The sequence below is a fragment of the Salvia splendens genome, chromosome 8 (genome assembly GCF_004379255.2).
Source record: "Salvia splendens isolate huo1 chromosome 8, SspV2, whole genome shotgun sequence".
NCBI lineage: Eukaryota > Viridiplantae > Streptophyta > Magnoliopsida > Lamiales > Lamiaceae > Salvia > Salvia splendens.
Window position 1 is genome coordinate 11,763,932 of NC_056039.1, and position 24,276 is coordinate 11,788,207.

At 42.0% G+C, this 24,276-nt stretch overlaps 3 protein-coding genes and 1 pseudogene across 3 annotated transcripts; 1 reads left to right on the forward strand and 3 right to left on the reverse strand.

The window, feature by feature from the left end:
• Nucleotides 1–305: 305 nt before the first annotated feature.
• On the reverse strand, nucleotides 306–2,503 carry LOC121744570 (inositol polyphosphate multikinase alpha-like). The gene is made up of 2 exons (XM_042138157.1): nucleotides 2,325–2,503; nucleotides 306–1,311 (listed from the first exon to the last, which is right to left on the reverse strand). Exon 2 carries the CDS (start codon nucleotides 1,286–1,288, stop codon nucleotides 371–373), a length of 918 nt encoding a protein of 305 aa, XP_041994091.1. The 5' UTR covers nucleotides 1,289–1,311; nucleotides 2,325–2,503; the 3' UTR covers nucleotides 306–370.
• A 594-nt stretch (nucleotides 2,504–3,097) lies between these two features.
• On the reverse strand, nucleotides 3,098–4,701 carry LOC121743547. Its single transcript, XM_042136873.1, has 4 exons — nucleotides 4,589–4,701; nucleotides 4,378–4,511; nucleotides 4,021–4,308; nucleotides 3,098–3,360 (listed from the first exon to the last, which is right to left on the reverse strand). Exons 1-4 carry the CDS (start codon nucleotides 4,604–4,606, stop codon nucleotides 3,306–3,308), a joined length of 495 nt encoding a protein of 164 aa, XP_041992807.1. The 5' UTR covers nucleotides 4,607–4,701; the 3' UTR covers nucleotides 3,098–3,305.
• Nucleotides 4,702–5,634: 933 nt separating this feature from the next.
• LOC121745753 lies at nucleotides 5,635–8,875 on the reverse strand (annotated as a pseudogene).
• A 10,353-nt stretch (nucleotides 8,876–19,228) lies between these two features.
• Nucleotides 19,229–22,478, forward strand: LOC121746225 (carbonyl reductase [NADPH] 1-like). Its single transcript, XM_042140163.1, has 5 exons — nucleotides 19,229–19,381; nucleotides 19,664–20,694; nucleotides 20,871–21,129; nucleotides 21,255–21,449; nucleotides 21,701–22,478. The coding sequence occupies exons 2-5, from the start codon at nucleotides 20,603–20,605 to the stop codon at nucleotides 22,094–22,096; spliced, it is 942 nt and encodes a 313-aa protein (XP_041996097.1). The 5' UTR covers nucleotides 19,229–19,381; nucleotides 19,664–20,602; the 3' UTR covers nucleotides 22,097–22,478.
• Nucleotides 22,479–24,276: the final 1,798 nt, after the last annotated feature.

The following is a 24,276-nucleotide window of genomic DNA, read 5'->3' on the forward strand; positions in this document are numbered from 1 at the left end:
GTACTCTTTTTCCCCTTGGGTAGTTTTATCCCATGGGGTTTTATCCCCAAGGGGTTTTAACGAGGCCCGCCCCCTCTGGGTTTCGATGGGTGACGTGAACTGGGATCGTTCTAGTTGGGGCCTTGCTCTTTGCTTTTTGTTTCTTGGTCGCTACCATGTTTCATTCTAGCCGAATTGTGCCTTTTCTCTTGTATTTTCCTCGGGTTTGCCCGAGTGTCTGATGTAAACAATGGTTTCAGTTTTACTTAGTTTATTTATTCATCAAAAAAAAAAAAAAAAAAAAAAACGCAAAAGTATCATGCACCTTGAGGTGAAATACAACATTATTTAATTGAGGCAGAGGCCTTGACATCATAGTGATTCAGTAAATTCAAACTGAACCATTTTCAGAATGGATGTGGTTTCTTTGAGCATCTTCTACTAAGGAATCAGCAGAAGAGTCGTCTGGAGTTGTGAGGATCTCAGAGATGAATTTTATAAAAGAGCAAAGCCCACCGAGGAAGTTATGATCAATAACACCCTTGCCTTTATGAACGTGGGCGAAATCCACAAGCTTGATTTCTGCTCGGGGGCACTTCCCACTCGATGCAAGCTCCTTTTCAAACATCATAAGAACTGAGGAAGAATAGAAATGATAGATGGTTTGATCCTCAAACCATGCCTTCAATTCCAGTAACTGTGACAAAATACCATTCGAGCCACCATAAACAGTTGAAGCAAACGCACAATCTGGTTTCGTATGTGACTCTTCTGATGTGTTAGAAGAAACAAAGGTTCTCAGAAGCAACTTAACTTCATCAGCTGAAAGAGTCTGAATCGACAATCTGTTCTCCGGTTCCCAGTATCCTAATTCCGTGCTTTTAAAGATTCGTGCGCCCGACACTCTAAATCCTAGCAGAAGGCTGGAAGTTCCCCTATCCTTCTTCAAACACCTGTTGACGTAGTCCTCTGGAGCTTGTGGATGCCAAGTCCTTGAACCAATTTTGATGTCCATTATAGATGGATGCACACGGCCGAAAGTGAGATCCTGTAGAACTAGATGACGTTGCATACCCGATCCATCAGATGCTTCCACGAGCTGAGTACCATAAAACTCGGGGAAGAAGCTTTTGATACGGTCAGAAATTTTAGCGTTTGAAGAGAATGACGTATAGAAAGAGACCTCGTTATCTCCACGCTCATCACCCTGAAGAGGCTTGTAGAAACGCCCTGCATCGTCAACAAGTGGTCCGAGCCGTCCATCACGAGCTCTGTGTCCTGCAACCTGATGATCTGGGACTTTAAGCATGTTGCTTAGTAGAATGAATTTTTCTGCAGAAGTTTGATTCAAACCCAGGCCATGATATCAGAATGTGACCTACACACTCAAAATAAATACTAAAAGACTCGAGAATCCTGAAAGCAAATTGGGGCACGAGATTTATCCAAATATTCCAATTTTCCAGCAGGAAGAATAAGAGGGCTTCATTAAAGTCAGATGCTCCACACCTCCAAAGTAAAACACATGTGGTCCAAATCAAACTAGTTGCCTGTTCTTGAAAGATGCTATTCCAACCAAAGGCTATCATCAATTTCTTCAATTTGCAGTTTCACAAAATTCAAGTCATCTAGTTATGGGTAAAATACTCAAATCCAACAGAAAAAGGAGCTAAATTTTCCACAGTTTTACCATATTCCACATTTTGGTTTGGCATTGAGATTAAGCTAACAACAATGCACTATTACCCTGTACTCTCCTTTTCTCTATCTTGATGGTGTGCAGAATGTCAACACTATACTACATACTTCCACATATATGCAGTGAAATCATAGATATAAATCATGTAGTATGTACCTTTTTTTTTTTTGAATTTACCAATTCAAAAATTCAATTAAGATGTTGTATGAAAGTATCGTTTCTTCTATTCTCCTTTGAGAATTGGAGGATTTTTGGTTGGATGGATTCAAAGAAAACCTTGGTTTATACCAAGCAAATTACTTCTTTTAAATTTAAATAGTAGTAAAAATATTAATGAAAACTTAAAGTTGCATTAGGCACTTTATCCTCTACACAGAATCATGGTCAAAAGTATAGCAAGAACACATGCAAAACCACAAATTGCACAATTTCAGACAGTACACATGAAAGCAAATCAAGATCACTTTTTTATCCCACTTGCAACGAATCGTAGTCGTATGCCATGAAAAGATACACCAAATTGACAATTCGGAAAACTAATCATATACAATACACAATCCGCTTTGAATAAGATCCCTTTCCATCCACTCAAAAGAGAATCTACTTCCCAAATCCATAAAAAAAATACTTATAAAAAAGCTTGTACCTTTTTCCTGGATTGTGAAAGAAGATTTGCTGGGTTAAAAACACCTCGAAAATGACGAGGTTAAAGGGGTTTGCCTTTCAGGGTTTGTGCCACCTGACTAGAAATCCAATGTTATACTAATTTTGTCATTATTACTTTGGAGGACCACGCGAAACGTGAGAAGAAAATGGAGTAATATTTTTCACAATTTCTAGTATTTATATTGCTAGTTAAACCCCAAGAATTGAACAAAGATTTTAGACTAATAAATTTTGAAAGTGGCGCATACAAGAACACATTTGTACTTAACAAATACAGAGAGATAAACGCAAATAACTCAATTGAATTTTAAAAGGCGATTTGTCAAGCTATTAGCATAACAAGCTATCAACATAATTTTTGGATAGCAAAAACAAAGAGATCTTGTTACATATGTGTGTTTTTGTATAATGATAGCTACAAGAAATAAAGAATTCCATTTATAAGAGGACGATGGGGAATAAATAAGGTGACAAAAAGGGGCTAGGCACGCACTTAATGATAAAAAATTTCCCACTTAGTGCCATTTATGCGTTGGCTAATTGAGTAACCAAAGCCCATTAAAGTTCAAATTTAATAAGTAATCAAGAGTTAAATATTTTATTGAATCACCCGTGGATTTTTAAGAAACTATACTAAGCGATAAGAAGCCTGAACAGAACTCTCTGGAGCACTTGATGATTTGTTTCTTGTAAACAACTGAAATTCTCACAAAGCCAGGTATCTGTCTTACATTTTAAAGATAATAAAGAAAATGAAGATAACCATGAAGCCATGGTATTTTGCCATCTACTATAACGAGAAATTAAGTTACTCGATCAACAACAACCACCACTTCACGAAGGTTTTCGAGTGCAAGAAAATTTCAAACAACATCTTACTAGAATGATGTTGCAAACCTCACTATATGTACAACTCAACTCCATTTTTATGTCTCAAATATAAGAAAAGAGTAACGGTATTTTATTTGGCTGCGGGATCAACCCCAACGTCCCTCAATGTCTCCACCTTCACTGGCCTGCAACCACCAAGATGTATTCAACATATCACATAACATATACACACACATATATTTAGCTTTCAAGCAAGATGATGGTGTTTAGCTTTCAAACAAGAAAATAGTGAAGACACAAAGCTACTAGTTTGTCTAAGATTAAAAGTTATAGGATTGACTAAATTGTCTAGAATGAAATAGTTCATCATGGTGTATTGTACCTAGCTTTTGAGAATAACGCAACCGAAAACGAGGTAAAATTAGTTATAGTCATTACGATTTACGAACAAAATAATCATGAGTCCCATTATAATATACTCCCTTATCAGTCTCATTTTTCATTTTTCTATTTTGATCAGTCCACATTCGTGGTTACAATTACCATAAGTGGTAAAAAGATCACATATTTAATCAACTCATTCAATCCATATATCATTTAAATAAAACTAATATCTAAATGTGGTACTCATATTCCACTGATTTTTCATCCACCCACTTTTCTTAATATTTCTTTTCTTAAGATTTCTTAAAACATGTGTCCGAGACAAATGAGACTTCTATTCACGAGTATCAGTTTTAAATGATCCAATTCGCAGACGGTTGAAAACAGTAAAACGAAACTTCTACTCGCGGAGAGGGAGTAAATATTAGGGAGATAAATATATGATGACACTAATATAGTACCTTGTGAAAATATCTCCACGAAGGGGATGATGCATGATTTCTTGGCGGTCAATGTCCTGTATATGAGCAACTTTCCTGAAGAAGGATTGCTTGATGAACTTATCGGCCTCCTCGGCCACATGCTCCGGCTCCACCACCTCCGGGAGGGTCTCCCTCCTCGACTTCTTCACATAAAGGTTGGGCCCCCGGCCCAGCTGATGCCACGCTGTGAACAATCCAAAACTAGCTGATAGACTGATCATCCCCACCGCCATGAATACCGGAAACATATCCCCTTTCACCCCCCACCTACACATTTTTTCAACACCTGACTTCCTTTTATTCAATCAATTTCAACACAATAAACGAGAAGCTTACTTTGATTTAGTTTCGGGGCGAACATGGCCGGCGGCAGGGGCGTAGGCTTTCAATTTGGGCACAGTTGAGGTCGTGAAACTCGAACTCTGGCTGGGGCCTCCGCCAAGCGCTTTTGCCATTGATTTCCAGAGTCCCTGCAAATTAACAAGATCATCGCTGTAATCGAATCGTCTCAGGTAACAAAATTGAATCCAAGCGCAAATATACACACTGCTGTGCGAAATGCCATTGTTGTGATTTGGATTGTGCTCAGAAATTTGATAGTGTAATTTAGACTTGATAATGGCGAGTTGAGTTAGAATTTGGATAAGGATGAGTGGATAAATTTATAGAGAGTTGGATGTAGATCAATGTGGAAGTTTCTAGGGAGTAGTGAGCATGCAGGAGGGGCCACTTGTCAACCAAATAACTTCATACAGCAGCTGTGGATGCACCTCCGACCAACACGTCACATCTCAATGTAATTAATTTGTTTCCACAGAGGATCTACTGGATAACTCGTGATTTTATATTTGAATTTATGTTACTCCGATGTGTTAACATATCCCAAAATACATATTCTCTCTATTTTTAAAAATAGCATGAATTTTTAATATTTTTTCAAATAATATGGATTTTAATGTATAAGTAATTGATATAGTAATAGAGTGAAGTACAAAGTAAGACATAAAGAAAAAAGATACTAAAAGTAGGGTTAGTGAATTATATCGTACATATTATTAATGGTATGAAAAATAATGAAAGTGGTAGAAGATAGACTTCTTGATTATTCATACTTTGGTTGGATTATAGGTACTGGTCGTTGTAATCTCGTTAGTTGATTATAAAGTCTGTATTACTGGTCGTTGTAATCTCGTTAGTTGATTATAAAGTCTGTATTATTAACAGTGGGTAATTGGTTAAAAACTTTTATTAAGGCTTGGTCGAATTTTGAGAAATGGTGAAAAATAGTAAAACTAATTTATTTTTCATGAACGACAAAATTGAAAAATGTGTTAGAGGCGATAATTGGTGGCCAGAGGGAGTAGGAATGTTGCTGCTGCTGCTGCTGCTGCCTACGGCGTTTTTCACAAACTGCGTACGCGTTAAAACTTACAAAAAACTACCTTCCCCTCTCAGAGCAGGCCTTTGATTTTGTAATTATGTAAACGCTTTGTATCAATGCAATAGTTACCTCGTCAATGAAAACATGGGAGTCATCAACACTTACCCTGACACAAAATCATCAATCGCACCAATTAAATGTTTCTCCGACTCTCAGAATTGTTCGTAGTGATGCAGCTGCAAAACATTCAAGACAAAGTATATCTCCTCGGTGCAGGGATGCAAGCAATCCCCAGAAAAACTCATGCTCCATCCCATCCAGCTCGATCAAGCTCCACCCAGACACTCTTCCTGATCCCCCATCTGCTCTCTCTTAACCTCCGCACCTTCACCACGTCGTCCCAGCGCCCTGAATTCGCGTACATATGCGCCAAAACAGAGTACACCGAGCCATCTTCCGGCTTCACCCTCATCACACGCTTGGCAGCCTCCTCAGCCACCTCCACGTCTCCGTGTATCTTGCACCCTCCCAGCAACCCTCCCCACACGAACACGTCCCCACATCCCCTTAGGTCATCCACGACGTTGTCACTATACCATCCCTTAAAACACTATTTGCGGGCCCCACTGTACTTTTTTACTCCATCCCTTAAGTAAGGGACGGAACCTACAACCCTTCGTCCCTTAAATTACTATTCATTCAATTTCATTTTTTTTATTTTTTTTCCACCAAATTCAATTAATAAAAAACACACCTCATTAAAAATAAAATAACATTACAACATAAAATAAAAATACAACTTAAAATTCAAAAAAATAAAAAAAACATAATTAAAATCCTAAAAAATAAAAATGACATAATTTAAAATACAATTTTATAGAAAATAAAAAAAAACTACTCCGCCGGCGAATCATCCGCCGAAGGCGGTGGAGGTGCCCTGAGGCCACTTGGAGGCGGGATACCAAGTTGTGCCGCTATAAACAGGACTCCGTTAAGTCAGGCTTCGTATTGGGTGGGCGTAAAGCGGGAAGTGTCCGCACCTCACCAGACGAGTATTGGCCACTCGCCGTGTGCTTCGAGATCGAGCCCGAGCTGGACCGCACACCGCCGGCCCACCTTTCCTCGTCCCCGAAGACCTCCCAAACATCGGCATATTTGAATTGTTTGTCGGTGTCTTCGTAGTAGACCCGCAAAGCCGCGTCGGCTCCCGTGGTTCCGCTTTGGTACTGAGCCGCTTCATTTTTGTAGATGCCGCAGAATCGTTTGACCTCACTATCGACTCGGTCAAAGTGAGCGCGGAGCATCTTATATGTGCGGCGGCGGGTCTTTTTCGGCTTAATCTCGTGGTAGGCCTTGGTGACCTTTTCACTGAAGCACTTCCGGGGTTGTTGATTCCCGACGATGGGATCGTACGGGAAGCTGATCCAGGCGTTGTACACCGCCAGCGTTTCTTTGGGGTCGTACGGATACCGACCTAGATCCTCCTCCTCCTCCTCCTCCTCCTACGCCTCTGCCTCCGTCCTGGAGCCTCCCCCGCCTCAACCTTTTTCTGGAGTGGGTTGAACCGGATAATCCTCCCGAATCTAGGATAATCCCTGCGAATACCGCGGGGCGGAGGGACGGGCGTATGCATCAACATCAAAATTGGGTGGTTGATACCCCCGGCCTGCCCAAACCCTGGGTGTCTGGCGTCGAGCTCGGCGTCGACGAACCGGAACCACCTAATGTGTTGTACATGCTCCCCCAGTCGCCGAACGCGTTGAGATCCCACGCGCCGGAGCCGCCACCGCCGGAGTTTCCGTCGCTGAACATTTTGTGATTAGTTGTTAGATGAAAATTGGAGAGGAAATGGAGATTTGGAAGAATAGATGTGTGGTTGTGTGTGAAATGGGGATGGATTAGGAGTATTTATAGAGCAAAAAAATTGAAAACGACACTTTTAAACGGTAACATTATCGTTTCACTTTTTTTATTTTTTTTTATTTAATTCGATTTTTTTAAAAAAATTAATTATTGCGTCAGCGTGACGACGCCCACTCGCGGGCCTGGGAGCGCGCCACGTCACCGCGGCGCGTGGCGAGCTGTCCCGCGTTACGTCCCCGCGGAACGGGTTTCGTGACGAGATGGTGACGGGCTGGGGACGAGACGGGGCGCCGCAACGCGTCGCGCTGCCGTCCCGTCCCTGCGTGACGGGTTCCTGGCCACCCGCGTGACGCGTTGCGGGTGGCCTTATCATCTCCACAGCTTCTCTTATCAACCCTGCTCGCGCCAGAAGATCCGCCATGCATCCGTAGTGCTTCAGCTCTCTTGGAACGCCATACGCGCTCTCCATCTTTGCGAAAATACTCTTAGCCTCGCTGATCATCCCCGAGTGGCTGCATCCAACCAGAACGCCCAGGATCGTCACCCCATCCGGCCTCATCCCGTCTTCTACCATTCTTGTAAAATAATGGAGAAGTGATGAGCCATCGCCATGAATGGCGAATCCCATGAGCATTGCATTCCATAGGGCAACATTCTTCTCACGACACTACGCGAAAACCTCCTTAGCCATTTCAACCAGCCCGCATTTTGCGTATAGATCAACCAACGCGGTTCCTATATATGGGTCCAGCTCAATCCCATTTCTCTCAATATATTCGTGTATCTCCTTCCCTTTCTCCATCTTCCCGAGCTGCGAGCAGGTGGAGAGCACCGAAACCAGAGCGACATTGTCGAATCGAACCTGCAAAGCAATCATACTTTCAAACAATTCAATAGCCTCAGCGGGCCGGTCCAGCTTTGCATAGCCAGCCAAAAGGGTACCCCAAGAAACGGCATTTCGTCGAACAGTTTCCGACCATGATCAATGTCTCCAGCCTTAACTAACCCATCAATCATCACATTGTAACTCACAGCATCCCTCAATAAGCTTCCTTCAAACACCCCTTTTGCCCCATCAACATCCCCGAACCGGCAGTACGCGGAAGAAATCGAATTCCGCACGAACACATCAATCAAAAACCCTAATTTTACAACTTGGGCGTGAAGAGCCCTCGCAAGCGGAAGCGAGTTGTGCAGAGCCCCGCAAGCTTGGAGTACGAAGGGGAAAGTGTGGAAATCGGGCGCGATGGGTGTCCGGCGCATTTGGAGGAAGAAATTTAAGGCGGCGCGGGAAGAGCGGAGGGAGGTGTGTGCCCGGATGATGGTGTTGTAGTTGAAGGCTGAGGGGTTTGGGATGAGAGTGAAGATCCTGGTGAAGTAAATGGTGTGGTCATGATTGGTGGCAGTGGAGTGATGTTGGAGTGAAGAGGTGAAGGAATGGAGGATGTGAGAGAGAAGAAGAGAGGGGTGGAGAGAGAAGAGGCCTCTGGTGATGGCTTGAGCGTGGACTTGGTGGATTTGTGCGATGGTTTTGCAGCTACGGTTGAGTGTGGATATGAGATGAGATGTTTGCATGCAAATTATTTGCATTTGGATTTTCTGCTCTATGCTTTCGTTGAATCCTGGTTTGCACACAACTTTAGTAGCTGTTTATAAATTATAAAACGATGGATTTGTTCTGAATTTGCAATCAAACTAATTATTTCTTCTGATTTTATAATTAATTAAGATTTATGCACTAGTATAATTTGATGATCTACTTATGTGGCACTATCAAATATCACCCAAAATGACATCATATTTTAGGTGGCAAATCAACATCGCATTATACTAGATTAAATCATTTCATTCGTTGGAATATGATTTATATTGAGATTTGAGAGCATCCACAATAGGTCATAGACTAATCATAGGCTAGCCAAAAACTCCTTCTGCCACATCATCAAAGACTTCACACAGGCTGCCATGTTATCAAGGACTTCCCACAATCCAACAATACAATTAATTCATTTTAATTGTTGGTGTTTATCAAATATTTTAAAAATGAAGTGCAATGAGTTACAAATAAAAAAATATTAAAAAAATCGGTTAGCCTATTGCTCGTCGCGCAATAGACGGACAACGATAGGCTAGCAATCTGCTAGCGCCTATTATCCGCGGATGAGAGCTCGTCCGTCTTCGGGACGTCCGTCGCGTTAGCCTAACACAATAGCGGACGTCCGCCACACCGTTCCGCTATTGCGGATGCTCGATATTAGTGATGAAATTATAAACAGAAAAAATTAATAGTTTGGTATTTTATAAATGGGTTTTAAAATTGATATACAAGATCGAAATTTAATAAAAGTTTATGAATTAAATTAAGAAGATAGATCTAGCATATATCATCTAGAGTCCCGCACCCCAAAAGATAAGGGGAGAAAACAAATATATCTTTAAACTTACCATATGTGCTAATATAAAGTCATCAACGGTCTAAAAAAGTAAACAACCATCTTTAAATAATTAATATAAATATATATATGTATAGATTTGTCATCTATTTGTCGTAATTTATTTGAGAGTTAGAGTATCCACTATAGGGGCGGCGCGCCGGCTGCCCCCTTCCCGCCGCCGTCGCGCCTTGCTATAGTGTGGAGGACGTCCGCCCCGAGGCAGACGAAATTTCCGGGGCGAAAGGTCCTCCGGCGTTTATTGTGCGAGGATGCGCCGGTGCCCTTTTCGCCGCGCCTATAGGCGCACCGGCCGCCCCCTTCCAAATTTATTATTTTTTTTTTCAAAAATTATACCTATAAATACCACTCCTCCACCCCTCATTTTACACATTTTTCACACACTCTCCATTCATTCACTATCTACACTTTCACTCTCTAAAAATGCACGGTGGACACGACGACTCACCCAGCTCGGATGAATCGAGATATGGCGACAATCCTTCCCAGCGTCGGGATATGGCGACTCTCCGTCCAAGTCGTGGAGTTGGAGTCAATCTCCCCCTCAGTGGGGATCGAGTCCAACTCCTCCTCCATCTCAGACGTGGAGGTCTTCTCCCACGCCCCAACCTTTTCAGCGGAATCTGAGTCGCTCGGCGTTTGGATATTACAGAACCAACCTCGACGCGCTTAACCATCCCCGTCCGGAGACCCTTTTCCAATCCAGCCAATCTCCTTTCACCGATGTAGATCAAGACGCGCATTTTTGGAAGCGCGTCCTGTTGGCATACAACGAGTTCAAACCTCAAGACGCCAGACCGTGTGACGGAGAATAGCTCCGCAAAAAGTGGTCTAGGATTCTACCGGCCACCAAGCAATTTGCGGGCATATACCAGAACAATCTGCTCAATGCTGAGAGTGGCCGGAGCGAAGCCGACGTGAAGGCATTGTCTATGGGCAAATACAACACGGAGGGCTAGCCGAAGTTCACCATGTGGGAGGAGTATCAAGTTCTCGAGCACTGTCCGAAATTCAAGGCCATCTGTGCGCAAGAGCAGGCTGGAGCTCCTGGGCCGAAGCGTACTAGACACAACATAGCCAGGGACTACAGCTGCGGCAACGGCTCGCAATCATTCGACCTGAACGACGAGCAAGCGGAAGAGCCCTCTGCTACACACTCTAGGCGTGCACGCCCTCCGGGACAACAGGCCTCTATCCGACGCGCTAGAGAGGCTGGAATTTCCTCCCGCCGATCGTCGGCCGCGTCTGGATCGCGCACTCCGCAGCCCGCCCCAGCACCGCCGCACAGGGTACCGGTTCCCTCGAGGTCTTGAGGGAGAACCTAGATGTGCAGTTGATGCAACAACTGCAGGACGTCTGCAGCAAATACGAGGCCGCAACCGACCCGTCCATCAAGGATATATACTTGAAACTCATAAGTCGGATCCAACACCGTCTAGGCTTGGCTGATGAGGCTCCTGGGGTAGGGGCGGCCGGTGGCAGCGAGTGAGACGGAGAAGAAGATGAGGATTTCGACTCCACCACCGATTAGACGGTGGCGGCGTTTTTATTTATATTTTATTTTAAATGTTCGTTGTATAATTTTACTGTTTCCAATACAACGAATATTCGGTCCCAATTACCTCATTTTCTAATTATTTAAATTCCGATGATTTTAACTATAATTGATTGAAACCAAAGGAAAAAATTAAAATGAAAATTGGTTGTAAAATTTTGGGGCTATTGGAAGTGTCCGCCTATAGTGGCGGAAACCTTTTTTTTGGGCGCGGACAAAAAAACTAGGGTTGTGGACAAAAAAGGGAGCGGAGCTATTACGGACGTCCGCTTTATAGTGGACACTGTTTGGTCCATGGAGAGGGGGAATAAATAGGATAAATCTAATGCCCTCACTCCAAACAATCTCATCTTATACTACTTGATTTGGATTCTCATAATAAGTTGAGAATGAGGTGTCCAGAAACTTACGGTGCTTTGTGAATGTCCCAAAATAATAAAGAGAGTCGATATGCTCAAGAATATAAACTAATAACCACTTTATTAGAGACTTTCATTACCAATTTTGAATTGATGTGAGATGGTTGTCACCATACATGCTTTCGAGTCATTCATTTGGCTCCACTCAAACCTCATCGGATCAATAAAAACAGACATATCCAAAAAATCCACCAAACCGACCCAACTCATCATCATTAATTTGATCGAATCTTGTTCTCAATTTTACACGCACAAACACCTCCAACCATTTGTTTAAATCACTAAAGTTATTTATTGTTCTTTCATAGTGCTTAGAAATAACATTTAATGGAAGCAATCATTAATCTCCATAACTTGAAAAAAAAATCTATTTATCTTAAAGGAAACAATAATTTCACTAAGCTATTTCACAAGACTCAAATTATGTTCGATGACAAGAGGCTCTATGGGAAAAGACACATGGACCGAAAAACACTCATGTGGTAAACATAAAATTTTTATGATGAAAATCCACCACGAGATAGAACAATTAACAAAAGTTTTAAGGAAACTAGTTTCTAGAAATCTTATAAATTATTTTTTCAATATCTAGTCTGACTTCAAAAACGATAATATTGCCACTATTTATAAGTGGTGCAAAACCCTAGAAACATGAAAGGAAACAATTGGAATAATTTTAAAAATAAAATAGAAAATAGTAAATTGACAATTTCATCCTTCAAACAATTGTTTAAAAGCTGAAGTAAGGACAAATATATGGTTTTTAAAATGAACGTTAGAACAACTTTGATGGTGGAATAAAAGATGTACTACTATTATCATGTTTATCATACTACATGATTACCAAATGGCCCCCGACGCATAACGGGAGATAAAAGGTCCCCGATGGACCCCGACGGTCCATGGTGTATCTCGTCGTGTAGTGTGTCTAGATGCGTCGTGTCTCTTCAACTCTCAATGGCTAGTGCACTAGTCAGTAACCCCCGGCGGTTACAGTTAAGCCATCATGGCACATATAATGGTTGTTGACTCCATCAATGCCTAATGGGTGGACTTGACCTATAAATAGGCAGTCACTCCATGCATTGCATACGATTGAACACACAACAAACTCAAGCATTCTTGCATACACGCTCTCTCACTCTCTGCATAATCTTCCCGTCGAAGCTCTGCCCCCGCCTTACTCCCGTTCGGCGGAGCTCTGCTGCTAGCGGTGCTGCCACTTCAGAGACGAAGTCGTTTTATCTTTGGGGACGACATGCCAAACCGTGAGCACTACCGGGGCATATCTCGTCTTGCGGAAAGAGGACTCCTCGACTCGGCTTACATCTTTACGGTTTATTGTTTCGAATTCTTCTTTGTAATTTCAATTGAGTTTATTTCCGTTTAATTTCTCCATTCTTCATTGGGTTGTATTACGCCCGGTTAGTGTATCTTTGTATCACAGTCATTTAAAACCAACAATCGCAAGACGAGATATACTTACCGTTGAAGAAGGAGTTTGGACTTTAAATTGAATCTAAAACTTTCGAAACTAATACCTTAGCATGGAGATGGATCTCGTTGCTACGTTCGTCGTCGACGCTTTCCGTGACTCCAACACCGACGTGCCCACTGTTCCCCGCTGGCTCCCCGTCGGGTCCCCGCCATGACCACGACTCCCGTCGAGTCCACATCATTACCTATGACTACCCATAACGCCATGAGAAATTACTAACCCGTTTGGGTTGATTGGTGCATCCACCTTTGGTGGCACCGATGGTTCCACATTCAGTGGTTCCATGGGATCCTTGATAGGATCGATTGTTGGACCTTTAGAGGCCAACACGGGTGTTGTGGCCTTCGGGACCAACACGAAAAATGACGGTTCCACTTTTTGTGGTTCCGCGAGATCCTCCAATGGATCGTGTGTTGAGTCATTTAGGATCAACACGAGTCTTGGGGCCTTCGGTGCCAACACGCAAATTGACGGTTCCACTATTAGTGGTTCATTGAGATCCTCTAACGGATCAAGTGTTGAGGCATTCGGAATCAACACGTGTGTTGGGACCTTAGGGGCCAACACGAGAAATGGGGGTTCCATTTTTAGTGGCTCAGTAGAATCCTCTAATGGATTGAGTGGATGGGTCCAACATGAGAGTTGATGCCTTTGGGATCAACACGACTGACTCCAATGTGGGGGAGAGACCTCGTGAATGTGAAGGGTCGGTAAGTCCTACGAGACGTCTCTCGTTGTTCCTATGGAAAGGGTCGTTGGACGTGTCCCATTGGTCTCAATGGACATCTCCCGTTCGTCGGGAGACATGGTGAGACATTTCACTCCCGTTAGTGCCTTAGAATATGTCGGGAGACGTATGGCACACATCTGTGCCGTGGAAAATGTCGGGAACAAATTGGTCTCCTATTCATCGGGAGACATGGGCTCCCATCCGTGCCTTGGGAAATGTCAGTAGACATTTTGCACCCTTACATCCCATGTGAGATATCAGGAGAAATTTTGCACACATCTGTCTCTTAGGAGATGTCGGGAGCAAATTTTGGACCCGTCGGCCTCCTGTTCGTCGGGAGACATGGAGAGACATTTGGCTCTCATTCAGATGTCGGGAGAAAGACGAAGCCACCAACCAAGAAGCTTGGTGGAGCCAAATTTATCAAACATGCCAAAGGCAACATAGCCGACGTGGTAACTGAAGAAGTCAACCATGTCGAGAACAAAGGTGGTTGGTATATCGACACGGGCGTCACTGCCCACGTGTGTGCTGATAGAAGTAAGTTCTACACTTACAAGACTGTTGAGGGTAGGAAGCTCAACATGAGGAACCAAGCCTCGTCCAAATGTGTCGACTTTGGAGATGTGGTCCTCAAGATGACGTCCAACGTGACAATCACTCTAAGAAAATGATACATGTCCCGGACATACGCAAGAACATAGTTTCTAGATCAATACTTGTAAATAGGGGTTTAAACTTGTATTTGAGTCTGATAAGTTCTTTGTGTTTAAGTTTGGAAAACCCATCGGAAAATGTTATGTAACCGAGGGTTCTTTTTAAACTAAGTGTATCGGCTATTCGCCGCGTTGAAAAGCCATTGGCTAATAATAAAAATGCAAATACTTCCTCCTATTTGTGGCATTATAGATTAGGACATGTGAATCCTAATGCTATAAAAGTTTAGTAAACTTGGATTTAATAAAGACAAAAGAAGTCAATACCCAAAACAAATGTGAGACTTGTCTTGAGGCGAAAATGACTTGATTATCGTTTCATTCTATTGAACGAAACATGAAACCCCTTGAAAATTCACATTGACGTATGTGATTTAAAATTCGTGCAAACTAGAAGTAGTATAAAATATTTTATCACGTTCATAGATGATTGCACAAGATGTTGCTATCTTTATTTTTTAAGAAGTAAAGATGAAGCAATTGAAGTGTCAAAAAATTATAAGAACGAAGTCGGGAATCAACTTGGATTGAAAATAAAAATGATTCAAAGTGATAGAGGAGGCGAATACGTAGCCCCGTTTGAGGAATTATGCAACACAAGTGGTATAATTCTTCAAACGGTTGCACCATATTCACCACAATCTATTGGTGCTACAGAACGCAAGAAACTGAACTCTTAAAGAGATGATAAATGCGTCACTGATTAGTTCAGGGATGCCCCAGAACATGTGGGGGAAACTGTTTTGACAGCTAACTACATTCTAAACAAAATCCCACTCAAAAGTAAGGATGTTACTCCTTATGAGTTGTGGAAGAGAATGAAGTCATCCTACAAATACCTCAAAGTGTGGGGGTGTTTGACAAAGGTGATGGTTCCTCTGCCGAAAGAAGTTACAATCGGTCCTAACACGGTTGATTGCATCTTTATTAGGTATGCACTTAAAAGGAGTGCTTATCGATTTGTTGTCTATAATTTTGAAATACCGACTGCGACCGTAGGAATAACAATCGAGTCAAAAAATGTAGTATTTCTTGAAAAATATATTTCCTCACAAAGACAAGGAAAATGTTGCATCCAATTCTGAGATGAGAATTGAGGATGAAGCCACTAGTTCTAAATCAGCGGATGAAGAGCCAGAATCGCACAAGCAAACAAGGCCCGAACCAAACGATACAATACTAAGACGTGATAGTAGGTTCAGTACACCAAAGACAGTTGGTCCTTACTATATTGCTTTTATGTTGGATGAAGAACTAACATCGATAAAAGTAGTTTTTGCTGGCCCAGACGGGCTGCATTAAAGAGAAACTATTCTAAGCGAAATTTATTCAATTTTGCTAAACCACACTTAGGTGTTGGTTGATCTACCTGAAGGTGCTAAACCTTTAGGATGCAAATGAGTCCTTAAAAGCAAGTTTAAGGTCGTTGGAACAGTTGATAAGTATAAATGGTGACTTAAGATGAAATCTATATGGAACAACCTGAAGGTTTTGTAGTACCTGGACAAGAGAGAAAGATTTGCAAACTGGTTAAGTCCATCTATGGATTGAAACGAGCGTCGTTGCTTGAAATTTGATAGTGTGAAGTTATCAAATAAATTTAAAATCAACGAATGTGACAAATGTGTCTACATTAAGAACACTGATAATGGATACGTTATAGTGTGCCTCTACGTTGATGATTTGTTAATCATGGGTAGTAACACCTAAGTGATTAACTATACGAAAACCGTGTTAAAGAGAAACTTTGACATGAAGGATATGGGTCTAGCCTATGTGATTTTTGGAATGAAAAATTCTAATTCAAAGGAATCATCTTGACACAATCTCATTATGTTGAGAAAGTACTAAAGACATTCAATGTCTATGATGGCATATAGGCTGAGACACCTATAGAGCTCAATGTTCACTTGAGCAAGAACAAGGGCGAGCCTGTTGCACAAGAAGATTATCCACAGGTCATTGGGTGCATTATGTATTTGACTAATTGCACTAGACTTGACATTGTTTGCGTAGTGAACAAGTTGAGTCGTTACACGAGCAATTCAAGCAAGAAGCATTGGAAAGCTCTTGTAAGAGTTTTGAGGTACTTGAAATATACTCAAAATCATGGGCTATAATTCTCGATATACCCTCCGGTACTTGAAGGGTACTGTGATGCGAACTGGATATCCGATAACAAAGACTATCTTTGAACAAGTGAATATGTATTTACTATTGGGGGGTATTGTCTCGTGGAAATCCACAAAATAGACATGTATAGCCCGATCAACCATGGAATAGGAATTCATAGCTTTAGATAAAGCTAGTGAGGAAGCCGGGTGGCTTAAGAAATTCCTTGATGATATTCTATGGTGGTCTAACCCGGTGCCTCCAGTGTTGATTCATTGTGATAGCTAAGCTGCTATAGGAAGGGCAAATAATGGCTTTTACAATGGTAAGTCTCGACATACACGTCGACGACATAATACCATGAGACATTTGATCACAACAGAGGTGATTACATTTGACTATGTGAAGTCATTGGGTAATCTAGCGGATCCGCTAACCATATGGTTAAATCGTGATCAAATGAATAAATTGTTAGAAGGAATGAGTTTAAACTCCACAAACTAAAGAATTGTCATAGTGGTAACCCAACCATGATGACTGGAGATCCCAAGAACTTGGTTCAATGGGAAAACTAAGCTATGAGAGTTCGTGTGAAGCACTCATCTATATCTATTCCCTAGAGAGCAATAGAGTGTTGAAAAACTTTCCTAGTGGTGAAGTTAAGTCTATGACTTTTAATGATCCCTAAAGGATCTCGTTGAGACGAAGTTCTCAACGAGACAAAGTATGGCAAGATACTTAACGAGGAATCACCTATGTAAGTGTGAAGTGGGGCCGCTTCAAACAATACAGTTATGAATCCAAAGTGGTGTCCAAGACCTGAAATGGAGACAAAACGTGAGAACGGATGAGGTTGAGGGGTTTAGGTGTTAACATCATTGTCTCGGTGCACGCCGTGGAGGATTGGTTCAAAGCATCGTGCTACTAGTCCGCCTGTGTATCCGATGGTGTTGACTATGGATGGTTCAAAGCCAAAAACTACCTATCCTTATGCTTACATACCTCTTGAGGGTTGAGCTTGTGTCTGCATACTTATGCATTTGGCAATTTCCACTCATGTGGGGGATTGTTGGAATCGTGCTTGGTCAAACGAATTTGACTAATAATAAATGTTACAAGACATTTAATTTTATGAAATTAAATGCAATAGCGTCGATCTACATTCTGAGTAGATGACCGTAGTATATTCATTTTCTCAAATCCGATTCCCAGTGAGTGAGAAATAATATATTAAAGTTGGTCACAATAAAGCTAGAAATTAACTATGAGAAAAACTAAGGGATTAATTAACTGAGTGTTAATTATCCCACATCGGGGATGATAAACTTCTTTGATGAAGTATTTAATAAGATGAATTATTATGTGTAATAATTATCCCCTTGTGCCTTGTGCCTTGTGCCTTGTGCCTTGTGCCTTGTGCCTTGGCAATTGGTCTTTGGGTGGTCTTTGGGCTCCTCTTTAAAGCTGGTCGTTGAGTGTGGTTCAAGCCCCGCTTGTTCTTTTTAGACCACCTCAAACTCCACACTATCCCCGACGGACCCTGACTCATGGTGGTCCTAGTCCACGTCATGTCCCCGCTGGACCCCGACGCATAACGGGAGACAAAAGGTCCCCGCTGGACCTCGACGCATAACGGGAGACAAAAGGTCCCCGATGGACCCCGACGGTCCATGGTGTATCCCGTCGTGTAGTGTGTCTAGATGCGTCGTGTCTCTTCAGCTCCCAATGGCTAATGCACCAGTCAGTAACCCCCGGCGGTTACAGTCAAGCCATCATGGCACACATAATGGTTGTTGACTCCATCAATGCCCAATGGGTGGACTTGGCATATAAATAGGCAGTCACTCCATGCATTGCATACGATTGAACACACAACAAACTCAAGCATTTTTGCATACACGCTCTCTCCCTCTCTGCATAATCTTCCCGTCGAAGCTCTGCCCCCGCCTTACTCCGGTTCACCGGAGCTCTGCTGCTACTTCAGAGACGAAGCCTTTTTATCTTTGGGGATGACACGCACTACTGGGGCGTATCTCGTCTTAGGAAATGGGACTCCTCGACTCGACTTACATCTTTACGGTTTATTGTTTCGAATTCTTCTTTGTAATTTCAATTCAGTTATTTCTGTTTAATTTCTCCATTTTTCATTGGGTTGTATTACGCCCGATTAATGTATCTTTGTATAACAGTCATCTAAAAGCAACAGATAAGTGCGACGTAGTATTATATAATCATATTGACTAACCAGAGAAAGGGGAGAGGGGTAGGGGACCATGACACCATTAACCAATTAATCAAAATAAAAATAATCATTGTGAATTATTTAAGTGCTTGGAGATGTGGATTAACATACAATTAATAATACTAAGAAAGAATCTAATATGATTCCTATTATTACAACCACAGAGTTATTTATATATATCCTCACACCTACTAGGATTTCCCATAACAACAAAACCATATCAAGAAACACAATATGAGGAGGAGGAGGAAGAAGAAGAAATTAGATGGTGACAATTGAGAGTGATGAGTGTATATATATGTGTTATGAATCTCACACAATTACACTCTTCTTTCTCTCACTCAAGGCAAGTCTATAGAGGCAAAGGGAAGGTGATGCCTTTCTTCCAGGCTTTTTCTATTTTTCTCTTAGTTTGTTTCCCTGCTTTGTTTAGTTTCTGCTGTCCCATTGTATTGGGATATGTTTGTTGAATGAATGTATGTTTGAGTTGGATTAATTACTGTCATTTTATCTTTTCATGCACTTGCAGAGTTACACATCGCCTCCTTCTATTATGTATCATTATCAATCGAGACTCTGTTTGTTTATTTTGACAATTAGGAGTGTGGTAGTTCAAATGAAAGAAATTTAATATCTCCATCTTTTTTGTGTAGGGATGGGTGACTCCAATAAATCCACAAATTGAAAATCTATCTAACAGATCTTGATTATATTAATCACATTTTCACTAATGAAAATGCTAGAAATATAGGATACAGTTCCTGTGAAATGTTGATACCATATCTAATGCTACCACAGTTCCTTAGGCATTTCTTTTTGGTGAATAAAGTAAGAGAGCATAAAGTATAGGAGATGAAGAGAAAATAAAGTAAGAGAAAATAATACATTTTGTCAAAAATAAAAATGACTCAATTAATTTAGAACTTCCTAAAATAAAAAAATGACTCAATTAACATGAAACGGAGGGAGTACTATTGTTGTACTATTGTTTAAGAAAATTACTCCATAAAATAGATAAAGATGAAAAATACCCCCTCTGTCCGGGAAATAATGTCTCATTTTGCTATTTTGGGATGTCGGTGATTTAAAGCTTCATTTGCTCTCTTTTTTTCATTTTAGATAAGAGGACTCACAATTCACCTAATTTAATACAATCACATTCTATTATAAAATCAATATATAAAAATGGAGTCTACTTTCTACTAACTCATTTCCCCTATTTTCTTCATCAGTTAAACAATTTCTTAAAGTTTGTAATGAATTAAAATGGGACTAAAAATGGTAAGATATATAAATAGATCGATGAATAGTAGTGAATAGAAAGATAACGAAGTTAAATTAAAAACATTTGAACAGTCCATATACAAAGAAGATTACAATACAATAATCAATTTACAATTTATGATGTTAATATTAGAAATGAGTTGCCACGTGGCATGTGATTGTTCAAACATGAGATGAGACCCGAGTTTGGCTCCCTCCAATTTTCCCGGGAAACAACACAAATACCATATTTTCTCCATTTCTCTCTCTACGCACATAACTCAAAGAAGTAAAAAGCAGAAAACGAGAATCGATCTCCAGTGGTTATTATGGATAAAAAAGAAAAGGCAAAAGAGAAAAAGGAAAAGAGGCGCCAAGAGATCTCTCTCCTCCGCACCATCCCTTACTGCGATCATCAAAGGTATTCCAATTTCACACTCATCAAATTCCCAGTTTTTGTTCGATTTAATGCCGCATGAATTCGCATCCCCAATTAGGGCCTGAATCAGATACTTCTGTTGCTTTCCTTTTCAATTCTCTATAATTAGGGCTTGATTAAAACTTGTGTGTTTCTATTTATTGCAATTGCTTGTGCAGATGGTGGACCTCGGAAACTATAGCTGTGGTGACGGGTGCGAATAGGGGGATCGGGTTTGAGATCGTGCACCAGCTCGCGTTGCACGGGATCACAGTCATTCTCACGTCACGCGAGACGGGCGTTGGACAAGAAGCAGCAAAGGTGTTGCAGGAAGGAGGTTTGAATGTAGTGTTTCACCAACTGGACATCGTTGACCCTCCATCAATTGAATCCTTTGTTCAATGGGTCAAAGAAGAATATGGTGGTGTGGATGTATTGGTATTGTGCCTCTCTCCCCTTAAATGTTTAGATGATGGAATGATATATACCATTTTGATGTCAGATAGTAGCATTATTGTTTCTGATAAATGGTCTTTTCTTATTGATGGTGTGAGAATTCGTAGATAAACAATGCTGGAGTGAATTACAATGCTGGATCAGATAACTCTGTGGAAAATGCTGAACAAGTTATCCAGACCAACTATTATGGAACCAAAAATATGATTAAGGCAATGGTTCCTCTTATGAGGCCTTCGGAACCTGGTGCTCGGATTGTTAATGTCAGTTCCAAATTGGGAAGATTGAGTGGCCGTAGAAATGTAAGTGACACCCTGAGCTTCTGAGCCTTTATACACATATTCATGCTTGTAGCAGATTTTCATGGTGTCCAATATTATCCCTACTTATATAGAAAGTAATCGAATTTTCGACCAACAAAAACACCAAAGTACTTGTGCATTCTTCAGGGGTCGAACGAAGATATTTTGATTCTGAATTTCTGAAATGGCCTTCATTCTTCTGAATGTGTCCTCCCCTTTGGATATGAATGAACTTTGTTTGTATTGTGCAGAGGATTGAAAACGCTGAAATAAGAAAAAAGCTAGAAAACGACGAGTTGCTATCTGAGGAATTGATTGATGAAGTGATGAGTACCTTCTTGAAACAAGCAGAGGATGGGACTTGGAAAGAAGGTGGCTGGCCTCATGTATTCACAGACTATTCTTTGTCTAAACTGGCGGTTAACACTTACACGAGGCTGATGGCGAGGGAGTTTGCTAGTCGTCCAGAAGGCGAAAAGATATACATCAATTGCTACTGCCCCGGGTGGGTGAGGACCGCTATGACTAGTTGGGCCGGGCACATTAGCATTGAGGAAGGGGCTGACACTGCAGTGTGGCTGGCCTTGCTTCCCGATCATTTTGTGACTGGAAAGTTCTTCTCCGAGAGGCGTGAGATCAATTTCTGAGGCACAAGATGGTGTTCTGTGAACCACATTTCTGTTGCACCAGTTTCCAAGTTTAGTATTCAGGGAAACAGGCAACATAGGAGTGGAATTTTGCTGGCTGGTTTGATTATGGGAAGAGCTGGGAGAAGAAGCAAGAGCAACATTGTTTATCTGCATCTTTTCTGCTCTTCTTACTATTGAAATCAAGATTCCTTTGCATCAGTAGACTTAGAACTGGTAGCTTTTGTTTTCTGATTTTGATGCAGGAACAACAGTCAATTACAACAAGGGAAACATGTCATTTTTTGTGTTATGTTTTTGATACTGATATTTTGTTTTGCATTTTGATACGCTCAAATTTGAAATTTGTCAAAACAAATTTATTGAGGTTTTATTTTGGTGAGTTTGGCCTATACTGCATGCTTCAGTAACTTCAGCAGATGTCTTCCACATGACAAGATGATTATGATTTGCTTTTACAACAGCTTATCTATTCATTTACACTTTACAGTATTCTAATATTTTTACATCTATAATCCATGTTGCGTGAGAATGACCTTCATTTTCATTGCGATAATCCAAAGTCGTTCTTCCCCTTGAATTTCTCGATCCCATAATTTGTCATCAATATCTTTTAAAGAACAATCGTGCATCCTTTCTCGTTCTCCATAGACAGCGGTAAACGTTGATATGTGACTCTGAATGTTTATGCAACAACGACAAAGCCAATTGCATAACAAAATTCCAATCAAGAACACATGTAGAAATCTAAATGAGATGAAAGATTTACGTGGGTCAATTCAATTTAATCTACATCCGCAGGAGATTGTTTAAGAGCACCCGCAACACATGTCGTGGGTGTCTCTTATCTCGTCCCTCCGAGACGAGACCCGCGCGGGACGCGTTGCAACGTCCCGTCTCATCACCATCCCGCCGAGACGCCCGTCCCACCGAGACAAATGGCGAGCCAGCTCGCCACGCGTGACACCCACTCGCCGGCCCGCGAGTGGGCTTCGACACGCTGACGCAATAAATCATTTTTAAAAAAAAAATCGAATTTAATAAAAAAAAATCAAACGATAATATTACCGTTTTTGACCGTTTTTTCTTTCTTTTTTTTTTACTCTATAAATACTCCTATTTCATCCTCATTACACACGCAAACACACATCTATTCTTCTCAAATCATCTCCATTTCATCTCCAATTTTCATCACAAAATGTCCGGCGACGGAAACGAGGGCGGCTCCGGCGGGTTTGTCATCAACGCGTTTGGCGACTGGGGGGTATGTACAATGTATTGGGTGGTTCGGGTTCCGGTACGTCGACGCCGGGCACCCAAGGCTCGTCGACGCCGGCGGGGTACCAACCACCCCATTTTGATGTGGATGCATACGCTCGTCCCTCCGCCCTAAGGTATTCGTAGGGATTATCCCAAGTTAGAGAGGATTATCCGGATGAACCCACTCCGGAAGGAGGACGAGGCGGTGGAAGCTCCAGGGCATTCGACGCCGTGGAGGAAGAGGCGGAGGCGGCCGAGGAGGATGAGGAAATAGGCCGGCATCCGTACAGCCGCAAGGACACGATGGTTGTGTACAACGCCTGGATCAGCGTTTCGTACGATCCCATCGTCGGGAATCAACAAACTCGGAAGTGCTTATGGGAAAAGGTCACCGAGGCATACAACGAGATTAAGCCGAAGGGGTCCCGCTGCCGCACATTGAAGATGCTCCGCGCTCACTTTGACCGAGTCGACAGAGAGGTCAAAAAATTCTACGGCATCTACAAGACTGAAGCGGCTCATTACCAAAGCGGAGCCACGGGAGCCGACATTCTGAGATCGGCTTTGCGAGTCTATTTCGACGACACCGGCAAAGAATTCAAACATGTCGATGTTTGGGAGGTCGTCAAAGACGAGGCAAGGTGGGTCGGCGGTGTCCAGTCCGGCACGGGCTCGACCTCGAAGCGCACGAAGCACACAACGAGTGGCCAATACTCGTCTAGTGGGGGCAGTTCAGGCAGCGCCACACAAGAGGTTGCCTCGCAGGAGGTTGAGGGCACGGCAGACGATAAAGGAGAAGGGTCCTCCCGTAGGCGCCGTCGGCCGCAAGGGACCAAGGCGGCGAAGGCGGCTAGAGGGAGGAGGGGTCGAGGCGAATCAAGCCAGGCGGGCTCCCAAGGGCTGCCCTCCTCCTTAATGTC

Coding starts and splice junctions, on each gene's coding strand:
- LOC121744570 (XM_042138157.1), bottom strand. CDS start 1,288: ATGCTTAAAGTCCCAGATCATCAGGTTGCAGGACACAGAGCTCGTGAT.
- LOC121743547 (XM_042136873.1), bottom strand. Junction 4,309..4,377: donor CGCCCCGAAACTAAATCAAA/GTAAGCTTCTCG, acceptor AAAAATGTGTAG/GTGGGGGGTGAAAGGGGATA. Junction 3,361..4,020: donor CGTGGAGATATTTTCACAAG/GTACTATATTAG, acceptor TGGTGGTTGCAG/GCCAGTGAAGGTGGAGACAT.
- LOC121746225 (XM_042140163.1), top strand. CDS start 20,603: ATGGATAAAAAAGAAAAGGCAAAAGAGAAAAAGGAAAAGAGGCGCCAA. Junction 20,695..20,870: donor CCTTACTGCGATCATCAAAG/GTATTCCAATTT, acceptor TTGCTTGTGCAG/ATGGTGGACCTCGGAAACTA. Junction 21,450..21,700: donor GATTGAGTGGCCGTAGAAAT/GTAAGTGACACC, acceptor TGTATTGTGCAG/AGGATTGAAAACGCTGAAAT.